The sequence below is a fragment of the Arvicola amphibius genome, chromosome 4 (assembly GCF_903992535.2).
Source record: "Arvicola amphibius chromosome 4, mArvAmp1.2, whole genome shotgun sequence".
NCBI lineage: Eukaryota > Metazoa > Chordata > Mammalia > Rodentia > Cricetidae > Arvicola > Arvicola amphibius.
In genome coordinates, this window is record NC_052050.1 from 142,784,428 (window position 1) to 142,799,946 (window position 15,519).

The 15,519-nt window shown below is 39.9% G+C and overlaps 1 protein-coding gene across 6 annotated transcripts in view; it reads left to right on the plus strand.

The window, feature by feature from the left end:
* The window catches only part of Unc5d (unc-5 netrin receptor D), a 511,352-nt gene that overhangs the window by 295,663 nt on the left and 200,170 nt on the right, over positions 1-15,519 (plus strand). For all 6 annotated transcript variants that reach the window (XM_038327783.1, XM_038327784.1, XM_038327785.1 and 3 more), the window contains exon 3: positions 10,734-10,877. In XM_038327783.1, the coding sequence (XP_038183711.1) occupies positions 10,734-10,877 (144 nt within the window). The remainder of the gene's footprint in view (positions 1-10,733; positions 10,878-15,519) is intronic.

The window sequence follows — 15,519 nt, forward strand, 5'->3', positions numbered from 1 at the left end:
TCATTGTGTTAAATGTAACACTGGTACTCGGGACATGTTAGACCTTTCAGAATATTTAATGACAGGAACCATATAGCTCAGATAGATGTGTTGTAAACATACGGAATGGACAACACAATATTTTAACAAATATGATATAAATAAAGTTTAAATGTTTTAAGAGAGGTAGGTGACATTGTTGGTTCACAGAATCTGCCCTGGGAATTTTATAGAAGAGACATTGCTCATCCAAATAGGCATCCCAGATGATGTACTCTGTAGAGGTGTGAAGTTTCTTTATGTTGTAAAGGTCATTGTCATTAGCCAATGAACAAAAGCTTCATGTGTGCACAGTAAAAAAAAATTAGTTTGTTTAAGATGTAATGCTGCTAGTGTAAGAGAATGGCGTTGATCAAGAATGCAACCAGTGATGGAGAAGACCTCAAAGGAATTTGGGATGAGATCTGCACTTGGAGAGATGTGTTAGTGGTCATGATTGTGTTACATTGCAGAAGTGCTGTAGCTAGAACAGGCTTTCCAGCACTAATCCTGCAGAAAGGTTGGCAGTGGCCAGGAAAAGCAAAAAAGCAGAATTTTGGATATATGGACATCCATGGTTTAGGCAAGGCAAGTCAGATGCTCGGGTAGGAAGTGGATGCCCAGTTTAACAAGCACTGTAGTAGCTATGAGTTTAGGACTATTTAATAACATAGGACTTGAGGAGTGATTGGATAAATAAATGGTGACAGATTAATATCAATTAACCTTTGCTAGGAGGGTGGTATAATTAATCCAAATTCCATTGACAAGGAGACTTGTCCAACCCAAGATGGTTGTTGGGACGAGCACAATTTGAAAAGCTAATGTGTTCCAGTAAAGAGATAGAGGTCTGAGTGTCACCATAGTTCAGAGGCACATGAGTACATTAGGCAATTATCAATGAAGAATGAAGGTATAGAGATGGAGGAGTTGTCAAGGCAAAAGGCTGTGTGAACAAGAAAAGCGTCTAGGAACTTGTCATCTGAAGCCAGAGGAAGGGAGCGCCTTATCTGGCAGAGAATTGACTCGAGTATGAAGAGTTCAAAAGGAAAAGAGAGTTTGCTCAAAATGATCTTCAGCTAATATTCTGTCAATACCTGTCAAAGGACAAAAATGAAAATATGCATACACACACACACACACACACAAATGAATGAGGAACTGAAGGAGGAAGGGTAATTATCTTTATGCAATTAACCTAATTAACTTGGGACAGAGGAACTAAAAATACAAAATTCTGGCTAATAGATAAGTACCAGAAGCACATTCCTATTCTTTTGGGATTCAATGAGAGGAGAAGGAAGAAACTGCCTGTCTTGGATGAATATTTCTCAAGAGCCTATTCCCAGTTAGCAGGCTTTGGGGAAATACTGCATGCCAGTTTAATATGTGCCCTTTCGTAGTTTCACAACATTCTGTTTTGTTACTATTCACCCCTTCCCTAGCATTGCTAGTCACTCCTCTCATTCTTTTTTTAAGCCCACAAAAGTCATATATTTCAAAGTTAACTTGTAGAGCAAAAATTCATAAATGACAAAACTAGGAGAGATTATACATACTAGTTTTCTTAAAATGCCAATGGAAAATAATTTAAATCTTAACAGTTGCTTCTTTGAAAGAAATTTAATAAGCACAACCTTTTTTTGTCCAAGTCATTTTGGTTGAATCAATAGGAAATACTTATCTCTCTTTAAATATTTTTCACATGTTGTTAATGAAAATTGTCATTTTCCACATCCTGCGATTATGTTTCCTTAGCTCTGTATTAATACTAGAATGGTGTGAAGAGCAGCAAGAAACTTGTAGATATTTATCCCAAATCAATACGTGAGTACAATTAAGCTTAGAAACAAAATAGCCATAGGTATTGAAAAGCAGAAGACGCACTATCTCCACGGGGTTCTCCATTAAGAAGGAGATGCTGCGACTGGATTATCCTTACAGACTTAATGGCTTTTGATGAGATCTGTAAAATATCCCTTACAATTCAGCAAGACTGAACGGTATTGAAAGGACAAGGACAAGAGACACCATTTGACCAGAGGCACAACAGAAATGGTCCATGTTCTGTTAAATCCATGTAAGAAGTCACTCTTGACCCATCTTTGAACATGTTAGTTACCCAGTTCCTGACTACTAGAATTGATACACGTTTTTGGCATATGGGCCTTATTTCTTCAACAATATGATGGGAATGCATAGGACCTGATAGCACTGCGAGTCACCCCATCTTTTGTGTTTCTGAATTGGAAGCAATAAGTCGTCCTTTCGGTTGTTAAAAGCTGCAAACTGCGTTTGGTCTTTCTGGTAATTTGGACCTGTCATCAACTGTTCAAATAAGAAGAAAAAGGATTGTGTGTTTTCACGCAATTTAGCTCGGAGAACCCTGAGCCGGAGTTCTTTCCTGCAAAAAATAGCATTTGTTTGACATGAGTTACTGTGTTCTCCCAGACATGGCTATACCTCTCCGTAATGTACACTCTCGGTTCTCTGCACGAGCCCAGGGATCCTCGCTCATTTGTTCTGCCTCATTTCATCTGGAAATATGGGACTCCTCCTCCTTGTGTTTTGCTTCTGTTAACATCTGGAAGCTTCGAAAAGGAGTAATCCCAACCCAGGAATCACGCCTTGTGAAATGGGAGGTAGATTCAAGTAATACAAGAATTAAGGGTCTTAGTATATCTGGTGCACATGTGCCGCACACCTCAAACCCCAAACAAATAAGCAACACATATCATCTTCAACATAATGTTGTTTGCAGGAAATGTCTGCTATCAATAAGTTAAATCATTTCTTTATTGCTCAGCAAAAAAACAAGGACTTTTTGTTATCGTCTAATTTTTTTTAATAATGTTTTATGCTTCTTCTTTGGCCCTAGCGGCATCGAACTTGACTGTGTGGATTGCTTTGTATTCTAGTGTGTCTGGAAAAAAGTCTCAACTTGGCAAACTTTTTTTTTTAAAGAATATCATTTCAGGCATTCCTCTCTATGTTATTCCTTTTTGCACAACTGAAGCCTTTCTCTTGGGATAAAAAGTTAATGGATTGCATTGAGAAAATGCCGAGGAGTAGAAATAAAAGTGTATTAAATCTTTGAGTTTGAATCTCAGAACTTTACTGCACTGGTGATGAGGATTTGAATATAGTATCTTCCAGGAAAACCATCAATGTGCAGTTGCCTCCAATGAGTCACAAATCACCGAGGCACCTTAGGGAAACATACGTTTTAGCCAACAGAACAGAGAACTAATCAATCTCCGGAGTGTTTTGCTGACATCTGTGGGTTTAGAGCTCAGGTTTATAGAAACGCCCTTACTCACCACTCTACTTCATCTTGTTCACCATTGCTTCTCAGGGAAGACTGACACATTCTTAAAAGGTTTGTAGACAATCATTATTAATTCCATCCATAACATGTAGCAGACTCTGAAGGACTTGTCTCCAGGGTCTAGTTTAACCTTGCCTACAAAAGCAAAGTTTGGACACCATTTCCCTCCAATCTATCTTTGACAGGGCTAGAAGCAGGCCCTTACTTCCTGACACTGGCCAAAAACTACTTAGGACAGGGTCTCCCTATGTAGCCTAGTAGCCCAAGCTTGTTCTGTAGCCTTTGATCATCTTGACCTTGTAATATCCCATCTCTACCTTCTTTTAGAAGCTAAAATCTTGAACAATGATTTTTGGATAATTTTTCAGTTTTTTCTGTTCACATAACATTAAGTTTATTTTTTTGAGAAAAATGAAGATTGAATTATAAAGATCTCAAGCAACATGAAACAAACAGCGAAGATATCCTTATGGTCAATAATGTGGGTGCGGATGTTAGGTGACGCCCAGATGTGTTTGGAATGTAGCTCTCCATTCACAAAGATCTCCATTAGGCGGTGAGCCTCAGAGCTCTCATGGCTACTCTTCATGTTTCTCTTGATGTTTAAGCAGAGTAACAAATACATTCATCATCACTTCTTTGAAGGTTAAAGAACATAATACATATGACTTGTCTTTAGCCTAGTACTTGATATATAGCAAAATTAGCTTAAAATAATGAAAATTTGGTATTTTAAAACATTTTAAAAATGTAACAAGTCTCTGATGATTCAAAAATCTATTGTCACCCATTGACAAATCAAAAAAAAGGTTAATTTATTTATTATTTGACTTCATTGGATAATAGTTTACTCTTTGCATATTGACATGACTAACACATATCAAATAACATGTGTTCTGAACTTAGGCTACAAAGAAGTGATTTACATGGATGTGGGAAAGGAAAATCATTGACTAGGACATTGGAATCATGATCGTATTTGTCAGAATGTAATATGGCATAGAAGTAAGTCATGTATGAGATGGAGTCCTTTAAGTGACCCCACCTAGTCCATTTCTGTCTCTGAAAGTTTCTCCTTCTTGCTATTATCAAACAACACTATCAAGTTAATTTGCTTGCCTGTGCCAGATACCTCTGAGCTGATTGATTCTACTCTCTGGTGTAGAAGAAACAAGAGCCTAGGTATAGTCTTCGTTTCTGTACTTAAGTCTGAATTTGGGGTACTTCAACAGAACATGTGAAGTGCTTATTATCATGGGGAAACTAAAGAGTATTCATTAAGCATACTGCACATACACATTCAAAGGACGGAGGTGTGTAAGTGCACGTGTGTGTGTGTGTGTGTGTGTGTGTGTGTGTGTGTGTGTGTGTCAGACTATATTTTAATCTTGTTGCTAGGCTGAGGAGGCAAAAGACATTTAGCACTAATTAATCATCTGCCAGTAAAATGAAATATGGTTCTACCTTTTAATTATCTATATTTAATTTATTATTTTTAAGTAGCAAATTCTCCTGAAGACAGCTAAGTCCACCCAAGATATGGAATTACATTTTCATGACATTTCCCAAGAGATTTGTAATTTAAAATACAAAGAGGTACCATGCATTCTTAGTGAGCAGTAGAGTCCTGCCATAAAAACTAAGCTTTAGCCGGGCGGTGGTGGCGCACGCCTTTAATCCCAGCACTCGGGAGGCAGAGGCAGGCGGATCTCTGTGAGTTCGAGACCAGCCTGGTCTACAAGAGCTAGTTCCAGGACAGGCTCCAAAGCCACAGAGAAACCCTGTCTCGAAAAACCAAAAAAAAAAAAACAAAAAACTAAGCTTTACAATGAGCATATTTGGCGCTTGCGCTTTGGAGACTGAGGGAGCAGAGTATTCAGACCCTCAAGAAGCCTTTTCTTCCCCAACATGTGATCTGGTAATATTCTGCATGTCTCATGTCATAGGAGATGCCACATTGAATTATAGACGGGATGGCTTAAAAGTCTGATCTTCTTTCACCTGGCAGCACATTAATGGCAGCAGTCTTTATAGGCTGCTTGCCATGATACTCACAGCACCTGTGACAAGGACAGACTTGGATGAGGCATTCCATATGTTTGTTTTTCAAGTCAATATCTGTCACTGACTCTATAGCATCTTTGGTGCTTAAAACAAAATTATTTTCAAAGCCTTGTTATAATAGTAAATAGTAATATAATAATAAAATGGCAAAGGGAATGGGCATAGCACCATTATCATAACTAAAAATGGGAATAAGTGATTATTCAAAATACATAGAAACGTTCTATGGCTCATGAACATTTTGATACTCCAAACTTGGACCCATACGAGATAAAAAGAGAGTGTTGCCTTATGTAAGTGATGAAGACAATTCTTCCAGGAGAGTGGATGATTTTCTGACTGCTCAGAATATGGAGGAAGGAAATGAGGCCACCTCAGAGCAAAGATTGTCTGTCTGAAGAACTGAGTTCCCTAAGGGCTTGAGGATCAGAAGAGAAAGCTCATGGATGGCAAAAGATGGCCTTTAGTGAAGAACTGGGTCCTCTCCTCTCTCTAAGAGCTGAGCCAAGGCCTTATTACTCATGAAATTGTTTTGTTATGAACCTTTGGAATTTTTCCTACAGAAAGCAAAATAATCATTCACCTGGTTAGTCATTCCATATACTTGTGAAATATCACCATCTGGAAAAGAAAGCATACAGTATGTGGAATGTGGCTAAAAAGACCCAAGAAAACAGGTCCAGAGTTCCCCATAAGGAGAAAAGGTACCACTCAAATCAAGGTTACTAGGCAGTCACCAGATGCATGTGGTTTGGAAAACTGGAAACATATTAAAGAACAGAGAAGGATTCTGGCTTCCTTCTGGGAGGTGCTTAGCCTGTATAATAAAAGCTGAGCATCCTACCCCAGAAAGCATCAAGTGAGAGAGGGAAAGCTGCGAGGGTGGCGAGCCCATGGGAACTGCTTGGCATCCCTCCCCCAGTGCCCATCACCAGGTGCATCCCAGCCCTGGCCGCAACAATAACCATGGCAGGAGGCTAGTGATGAGCTTTGTGCAAGTGTGATAATGAGCTGTAGATAAAAGGCAGGAGGACAGCTGTTAGTAGGCGCCAGGCTGTCGTTGGCATGGCTCTGAATGTTAAGTACAACTCCGAGGTGCTTTATGTTCTCCTCACCAAGTTTGGGTCTTACAGTATGGCTGTGTGACCTGCCTGTTTATTGAAATTTTGCCAAATATAAATCATTGTGATTCTTTCCTCTTCACTGTTTCCCCCCTCCCTCTTCACTTGTATATTTCTCTGCCTTGAATTCGGAAACATCTACCTTCAATTAGTTTGAAATGCTCTAACTTTGCGTCTCGCAGCAGGATTAAACCTGTTAAAAGTAACTAGTATTTTCCTACCTGATAAATAAGGGGATTAGAGCGGGAACTGCTGTCAGCATTTTTCTCATTTAAACAAATAAAGCTGACAGATGATGAGGTTCTGTGCTGCTGTGTTATGTTTAGAACATGCAGAGTGATTATTCATTTGCTACCAGCATTAGTCTATCTGCAACTAAGCCGCCATCCCAGAGCTTGGAAAGCTTATTAGCATATCAGTACCGTAGTTATATGTTTATATTCTGTGAGACTCTCCTCTATAGCGGAGGCTGATGGGCATAATTTGCACAATAACTTTAAAGTATTGGACTTTTCCATACTTAAGAGTTATGCAAGTTATTAGGCACAATGCTAGTCTTCTTTGTGGGATGCCATCTTTTATTAGCGTAGAACTTTTGTACTACTGCAACTTTCCTAGGCTCTTGTGAGCTGCCATATCTGGGGATAAAATAAAGTAGATAGCTGTGTCTGCTTGCAACACAGGTGGGTGAACTTCGGTGGAGACGGTAGGAGCAGTTCCCTTAAACAGAGACGCTTTGCTGAGACGTTTCTCAAGTGTGGATGCAGCTTCGCATACATGTATGTTGATATATGTGTGTGTGTGTGTGTGTGTGTGTGTGTAAATGTGCACATATGTGTGTGTATCATAAAAGAACTGAAAATTTGAGAATGAATGTTCTACTTTTTGAGAAAGAGGCCGTATTAAAGTACCATTATTTTGTTATTATGGGGAAAACACCATAGATATAAAGAAATCATGACTTTTTTTTAAAGATTCTGTTAGAAGGAATGGTCTGATCAACCAAAAACCTCATGTTAGAAGGAGGACTCATCAAGACAATTCATATACATTTGTATGTATGTGGGGTGGGGTGTGTGTGTGTGTGTGTGTGTGTGTGTGTGTGTATGTGTGTGTGTCATTTGCGACCTGCCACCTTGATGATGCTGATTGGGAGACTACTACACTGTGTTCAGGAGCAGTTGATTTATGTTTGCTTTGCTCTGTGGCCCCTGAAAGAGGGTACAAAGTGGAGCAGTGGCTGAACTGTGCTGATGTTGAATTCACAACTTAAGGTTTTTCCTCTCAATATTGAATGGAAGTTGGCAGAGAACGAAAGAAATAGTAGGGCAACGTAAGTCTGCTCTCCGTGGTGATGAGGACTGCTTTTCTCTTTGTTCTCCCCAAAGAATCCTGTAAGTGTCTCTGTGTGTAATAGTAACACAGGTTGCAGGACTTGTTGATCCTATGGGTACCGCTCTGGTGATTGTGCCTGCGTTTGCAAACTAATGCAGACTTTGTGCACATCCTTGATACAGCTCCTGTGCTCCAGGCCACTGTTCTCTGTCCTAACCCCAGGACTATGTAACAGCTAGAGATAAGATAGGTAACCATTGTGTCACCAGGACCCACTGTCATTACTCAAATTAGTCAATCCAAGGTTTCTCCACTCTGCCTTATCAATTTCTTTTCATGGGAACCAAAGTAGGAAATGTCTTGTCCAGTTTCCCGTACTCTTCTGCCTTCTGTTTGCCCTGGTGCTTGCTTCTCTGTGTGGCTGAGTGTGGCATGCTGTGCCCGTTTCTTGCTAGCTCTGTACATTTCTTCCTTCCTGACAGTCATTTCCATGTCTGCATTTCTAACCACACAGATTTGGGGTGCCCTTGGTTGAGGGGATAGCAAACAGGTGGTCTGGATGTATGCTCTCCATGTTCTCGGACTTGCAGGTGTGACCCTTCTGAGCCATTCTGAGGTGATTAAAGAGACTCACAAGATGAAGAATGGGAGAATGGAAGAGAGGCTGGACCACATGTTTACATTTCAAGCTTATCACATGCTGCTTTAAAAATGTTAGATATAGTTTTGTACAAAATAATGGGGCTTTGTGGCATTGTTTTGTAGGCACATAGTGTCATTTGACCCTATCCACCCACCTTCACCCCCTCATCACCCTTCTTCCGTTTATATCCCTCGCCCAATATAGCCCCGCTCCTACTTTGCTATTTGTCTTTGTTGTGTTTGGCAGTTTGTTTAATATGATGATCTCCGGTTCCATCCATTCTCTTATAAATAAATAACATAATTCTGTTCTTAATGGCTAGGTAATAACCTATTGTGAATATATAGCACGTGTTATTTATCCATTCATCTGTTGACGGTTCCCTGAGCTAATTTCATGACAGCTATTATAAGTGAGCAGTGCCACAGTGAACACGAGGTATAGCTGTCTCTGTTGCATGCTGAGTTTAATTCCTTCGTGTATATACCCAGGAATGGTATTCGCTGGTTCATATATCAGTTCTGTGTTTTGCAAAACCTGCATACCAATTTCCATATTAGCTGCACAAATTCACATTCCCACCAGCAGTGAGGGGCCTGTTTCACAAAGTGTGATGTATTCTGTATCAGTAAGTGTCCCGGAAGCAGGGCCATCGCACACTACCACTGCTCCATCTCTCATCGGTGCCATTGGTACGATCCTTTCTTCTCTACTTAATGTTCAAAACAGGTTATCCATTTGTGTGACATGAAGAACAAGATGTCAGCGAGCCCTCTTCTGTGACCTTACACCTCTCAACTCCTCCACTTCCTGTAACAGTCGGTGTGCCCACTCTGCCAATTTCTAAGGAAGCAGTTGGGGGTTTTTGTTTGTTTGTTTTGGTTCTCAATATGCTTTATTTTTCATCACTGTTCTCTCTTTTCCCCTTTGCTAAGCAACGCTTCCATTTCTATGCCCTGGCCCTTACCATGTTTTCTTTTTTTCACTGCTGGAATGAGACGTGGATTTGTCACATAGCTGAAAGGCCACAGTGTTAGTTTGTAAGGCTGAAGCAGGGACAACCGCAATCTCCTCCATCTATAAGCCGTGAATGTAGACAGATGACCGTCTCTCTAAGTCTTGGGGGTGGGATTGTCTACATCTCTGGGCTTGAAGAGCATCTTCCATACTTCGGTGATGTGCAGGTATAGTGAGGGAAGATGCAGAGCTTCCTGTGGTGCTGGGCCTTCATACTCAAGCTCTGACTAAGTCTTCCTATAATGACGCCCAGCGTCAGCAAAGTGTCTGTGGACAGAAGGGCATGCAACCTCAAAAGATTGCCCTCTTGTTCATCCTTAGTTAACTCATGTTAACTAAGTTGTCTAGAAGAAATATCCTCTTCATCTCTGACACTCCATGAAGATTGGATAAGCCTCCCAAAGAAGGGGCCCAGTGGTCCCTGCTCAGAAGCATGAAGATACTTTTACTCCCAAGTTAGAAGTACCAAACATATTTCTAATGACTAGAAGGAAAATGAAAATCCGTAAGAATCTCATTGAAAGATTAAAAGTCTTCAGCTTTATCTCAGCTCGCAGGTGTACCTTTCTTGTTGTTTCAACATCTGCCCCATACCCACTACTACTACTGCTCTGAGAATTTTCCTTGCTTCCTTGCCAGGGTTGTCAGACGTCTGTCAACTTGTCTGCTTCTGATAAGTCCTTTCCATTTGCCTTGAGTCCCATCGACTCCATTGTCCTCAGCCTTTAATACCACCGTTTGGGCCATTTCTCAGAATCTTGGCCTGTTTATACCATCTCTCACCACACTGTGTTTTGCCTTCAAGCCACACTATTACAGCGACCCTTCCTTGGCTACAAAACCCTGTAACCCCTCTAAGAATGACCTGTGACTTGGTATGTGGAGATGATTAAGTTCTAGACATTACCTGTGGTAATACATTTCTCATAATGTGTTTTGTACAGAGACTGAGAGCACCAGGTTAATGTAAGAGGAATGCTGTTCTATTGCATGGCACGTGTTGGCTGATAATACTTTGTGTATGCACTTTACAGCCTACTCAGTTCATGGAATTTAATTAGCAGTAATGTATTACTGTCGCGGTAATTAAAACCTTGCCTTGATTAAAAACAGAATTGTTTAATTAAAAAGAAAAGGTTTGACTAACCTTAACTTTGTGATTGAGCAATACAGTGGCCTTACCTAATGTTCTCTGTCTCCGCAACAGGCTTGAAGGTCCGGGAAGTGTTCATCAATGTCACCAGGCAGCAGGTGGAGGATTTCCACGGGCCAGAGGACTATTGGTGCCAGTGTGTGGCATGGAGCCACCTGGGAACATCCAAGAGTAGGAAAGCTTCTGTACGCATAGCCTGTAAGTACCTTTGGGCATGACCTTGGAGCATAGGAATATGGACAAGCGGTAAATAAATTGATGAGGCCATTGGAGATGCCCTGGGCTTCTGCAGAATGTAGATGAGAGAGAAGCAAGATGAACCTTCCTATCTCCAGCCAATTTAGTGTTTAAAATATCATTTGAAATGCTTGATCATTTTCTCCAGACAACAATCAGCACATCAGTTTGCCTAAGAGATTCCGCATGAATTTTCAGGGCTTCAGTGTCTTAACAATGCCAGGAGAACATGTTCCAGAGAATAAGAAGCCCACACAAATGAACTCTCCTCCTCCCCATTCATGAAGAAGCTCAGGGGGTGTACACGGGGAGAGCTCAGCAATGACTGTTTATTCTACTTTCCAGCCAGTCTGCAAAAATAAGGCATTAAAGACATTTAGGGATTTTTATAGCCTGCTGTTAAATCTTTTCTTGGCATATCTTAAAACATGGAAATGGGATTTAGAGCTGCATTTCTTTGACCCATGTTTTTTTTTTTATTTTTTTAAAAAAAAAGCATAGTTGAAAAATGATGAGGAAACAAGAAAGAAGAAAACCACTTGTCTGGGGAATTCCAAGATTTCTCTCTCATATTTCAGCATCAATGTCTTTATAATCTAAGCATGATTTACAAATACAAAAACCTGTCCCCCTTTAAGAGTCCTTATCCCACCCATTCCCATTACTCTACCTCTAGGAGCAAGCTGGGAGGAGCAGGACACAGATGCAGACATTGCTATTGTTGTTTTAATCAAATACTCTCTTTAGAGTGCCATAAAGAACATAGGACAAGAGGGATTGATGTAAGGATTGAAGGAATTCTTCATAGCAGATGTTGATGCTTTGGGGAATAAGAGTAAGAGCGAACTGCTACTTGCAGAGACATTTATGTTTCCTCAGAACTGAAATCTTCCCTTAAGATATGCATTTCACCTTCACAATCCTGGTGATTTGGGAGGCCACTCCTGGATGCCATGTGGGTCCTCATCGACCAAGAAGAGGTCACCTCATAAGCCATCTTCAGTTGAGGGGCTTGGGAAATATTTTCCCATAGTTATTTAGTTAATTAAAATTAGCCAACCTATATTTTAGGACTTTTAATAGCAGATCAACCGAGAATGGGAGTATGAGGGAGTCTGTGTGCATTCATTTGCCCCAGAATAAGTCCAGGTCTTTGTTCCCTGTGTGGCCTGAATCAGGCCAACCAGAGCATTCAACCCTAGTCAAGGCAAGGTATATATCTATAGTGCTCAATCCAAAGAGAGTACAAGAGACAGCACGGAAGATTGCAACACTGGCTCACTCAGTTTCTTTCTTCTGAGCTTCATTTTTCTCCCTCATCTTACCTTCCTTCTCCAAAGTAGATGCCACCTATTCTTTAAACTATTACAAATATAGTTACTCTGCTCTATCCTCCTCCGGTGTCTGTCTCCATTCTTCCTCAGTTAATTCCTGGTTGCCTTGTGCCTCTTAAAACTCCATGTTTTTGTTTATCAACTTCATCAAAAATGGTTCAAAACCCCCTATTCTAATTCCCCACCACCTTAACTGTATCCATAACACATCATTCTTCCAAATACCTTGTTGTTGCATGTGTCATCATTGCCTTTCTGACTCATGCAGTCTACAGTTCTGCGTGTTTATTCGAGCAGGAAAGAAGAGCCTAGACTCAGCATCCCTGCTCCATGTCAATTTCTTTTCTGCTTCATCTTTGGTTTGTACAGGCAGACAGCATAGCTCATTGTCCTGGATCTCAGTTTCCCCATATGTGAATCGGTGCCTATTTCATGGTACTCATGAGTACTAATTATTTAAACTAGCTGGTCCAGAGAACAGTCTTCGACCATCATCTTCTGCCTACTGGCATACCTGATCCTCTCCAGGTGTTCTGATCTTTGAAGAATTTAATTGAATGAGTGTTCTAAGTTAGCCTTTACTATGCTGCTCTTCTAAGCAGGACAGAAGCAGAGAATAGAGAATATTAATAATGGAAAAGCCACGTCATATTCTGTCACTTTCTTTTTAATCATTTGACCTTTGAAGACTTCTGAGATCCTTTTCTAATAATAATCTTGGGATTCTCCCTGGAGATTTAGAAAAAAAAAGTGTGTCCTTTTCATATGACAGTCTCATTTGTATATAAAATAATTCTTCAGGCAAAAATTGCCAGAATATCATTATAGCCCATATTATACAACTTATTTAATGTGTTCCCTAAGAGTGTTTGTAATATATTTTTAATTTCTTCCTATGTAGCAAGTTAGAGGCTCTTTAATTTATTTAAAATTATTTATGCAAGCCAAGACATGATTTGTCATTAAATATTGCATTTGACTTGGGGACCAATGTGCATTAAAATGTAAATTGAAATTTAACTAGTGTAGTGGCATCAAATGTGTATGTGGAGGTGCCTTCAGGATCTTCCTTGGATGTTTTATTTGCTACCAGGAAAAACACTTTAAAAATAATTTACCTTTTTTATTAGACTCAGAGAGAAGAGTTCTGACTTTTATGTGTAAGTACTTCTTAGCAAATAGCACATTGCACATGAGAATCATCTTCATTCTCAATAAATGAATAGGCAAATTAAATACAATTGTTACCATGTTTCTTCTTTTTAAGATTTTTTTTTTAAGTAATAGAGGCATCTTAATGTGCTAAATAATCATTGATGGATGAATGGAGTTTATGAGCGTGAGAACCATCATCCGAAGGGACTTTACAATTTACTGTCATTTTCATAATACTCAGTAAACACTTCTATTTCAACATCTGAGCTCCTTAGGCTTCCTGCATTGAGCCAATGAGCCATTAAGGGTTTAACAAATTTTAAATTGCACTGGGCAAAAGCTTCAAGGCAACTGGGATGTTGAGCTGAGGGACATATTGACAGGAGCATCTTGATGTGATCATGGTTACTAATCTCTTGGAAAACATCAGGAGGCTCTCTGGATGATGTTGCTTAGAGATTGATAGATTTTACAAGGAAGCAATGGGAAGAAAAATCTTCCCTTGTTTTTTATGACTCATATGTTCTTCAAAACGGACCCTCTTGGGGGTAAAACTTACAAATGCAGAGCAGTGTCTTCTCCAATAGATCTTCTGGATCAGGCTATGGAAGAAGACCCAGGCAACTGTACATATTGTTATGGATTTTGTGATTCAATGCACAGGTATCATTGGGATGTCTTGCCTAGAACAATAGTCCCAAAGCATCAACATACACCATCATGCCAATCAGTAACCAACGTAGTCCTTATATAATACTGGAATTTCAGTTCAAATAATACAGGAATCCCATAAGGTATGTAATTGAGAATTTCTAATAATCTTCCTAGACTTGAGTTCTGCTGGTCAGTTTCTGCCCTGTAGTTTGAATACAAAGCCGAGAATGCCATTATTTAACATTGTTTGAGGAGTTTTTATTTACCCATTTGGCATGGTATACACCTTCTTCGTTCAACTTGTTGCAAAACATTAGAAATATTGACTAAAGGGGATGTCACTTAGCGTAGTGCAAGAGAGATCTTTCTGTCCATCCATTGCTTGGGTATTCTTATTGTTAAGCCCTCTGAGTTCTCTTCTGCTGAAGAGCATCTTGAGAATCATAATAGAAAATGTGATGAGCACTTGAGTGTTTCCTTGAGGAACCTGACATTGTTTCCCCCTCTCTTTCATTTATGAGTCAGTTGTGAGCATCCTCATGGTCATGTTCTAGCGTGCACACTTGGTATTGGGAGCCAGTGTGCCTGACATCCCTCTGAACTGTTTTCCCATAGTCGTTCTATGTTATATCAGGGAGAAGTTGGCCGGCCATCAACTACTGGGGGCTGGAAATAGCTGAGACCTAGTTACCAAAGTGAGTTTCAGAAGGTAAAAATAGATAAATAAAGCCAGCCTACATTGACCACCACCAAGCTGGCAGAAGTCTGTCTCTAGGGAACAACTCCCACAGGCCCTCCCTCATCCATCTGGTTCAGCTGGACTGGAGAAGACAGCACGCTGTGGCATCTGCTGCTGGACCTTTGTCAAAACCAGGAATACTCAATTATTCGTAGTTGTTTATTTTCATGGGTGAACATTTGGCAGTTTAGTGTTATCTTTTTTTTTCCTTGTTTTTCTTTCTCTCCTTCAGCTGCTTTTGAGATGTTGTGCCTGTGACATTAAATCCTTGGTCAAGCAAACCCTTCTTGACACTTGGGTACTTTTCCTAATTTGGGACTGGGAACTAAAAGAAATATTTCTATGTTTTACTTGAGTCTTTTCTAGCAAGTTGGTCACTTGGAAGAATACGCAGTAGGAAACCACTATTTTGTTGATTTAAAAAAAAACATAATTTGATCCATGCTGAAAAAATATAAATACAATGTTTTTTGAGATGCCTCTAAAATATCTATGCAATTGTGCCAAGAATGAATGAAGAAATTAGGAAAATCTCATTTGCAGCCATGGGGCGCTCTATACTTACAGGCTGTAGTGAAAACAGGATTGTTTCCCCTTGCTTTTGGGGGGTGGCTTCCTTGAGAAAAATGAAGGAAAGTAAAAAACATTAAGTTGTCTCAATTGTGCATCTCAGCTTCCTAGCTTAAATAAGTAGTTTCATATGCTGAGAACTGCCAGTGCC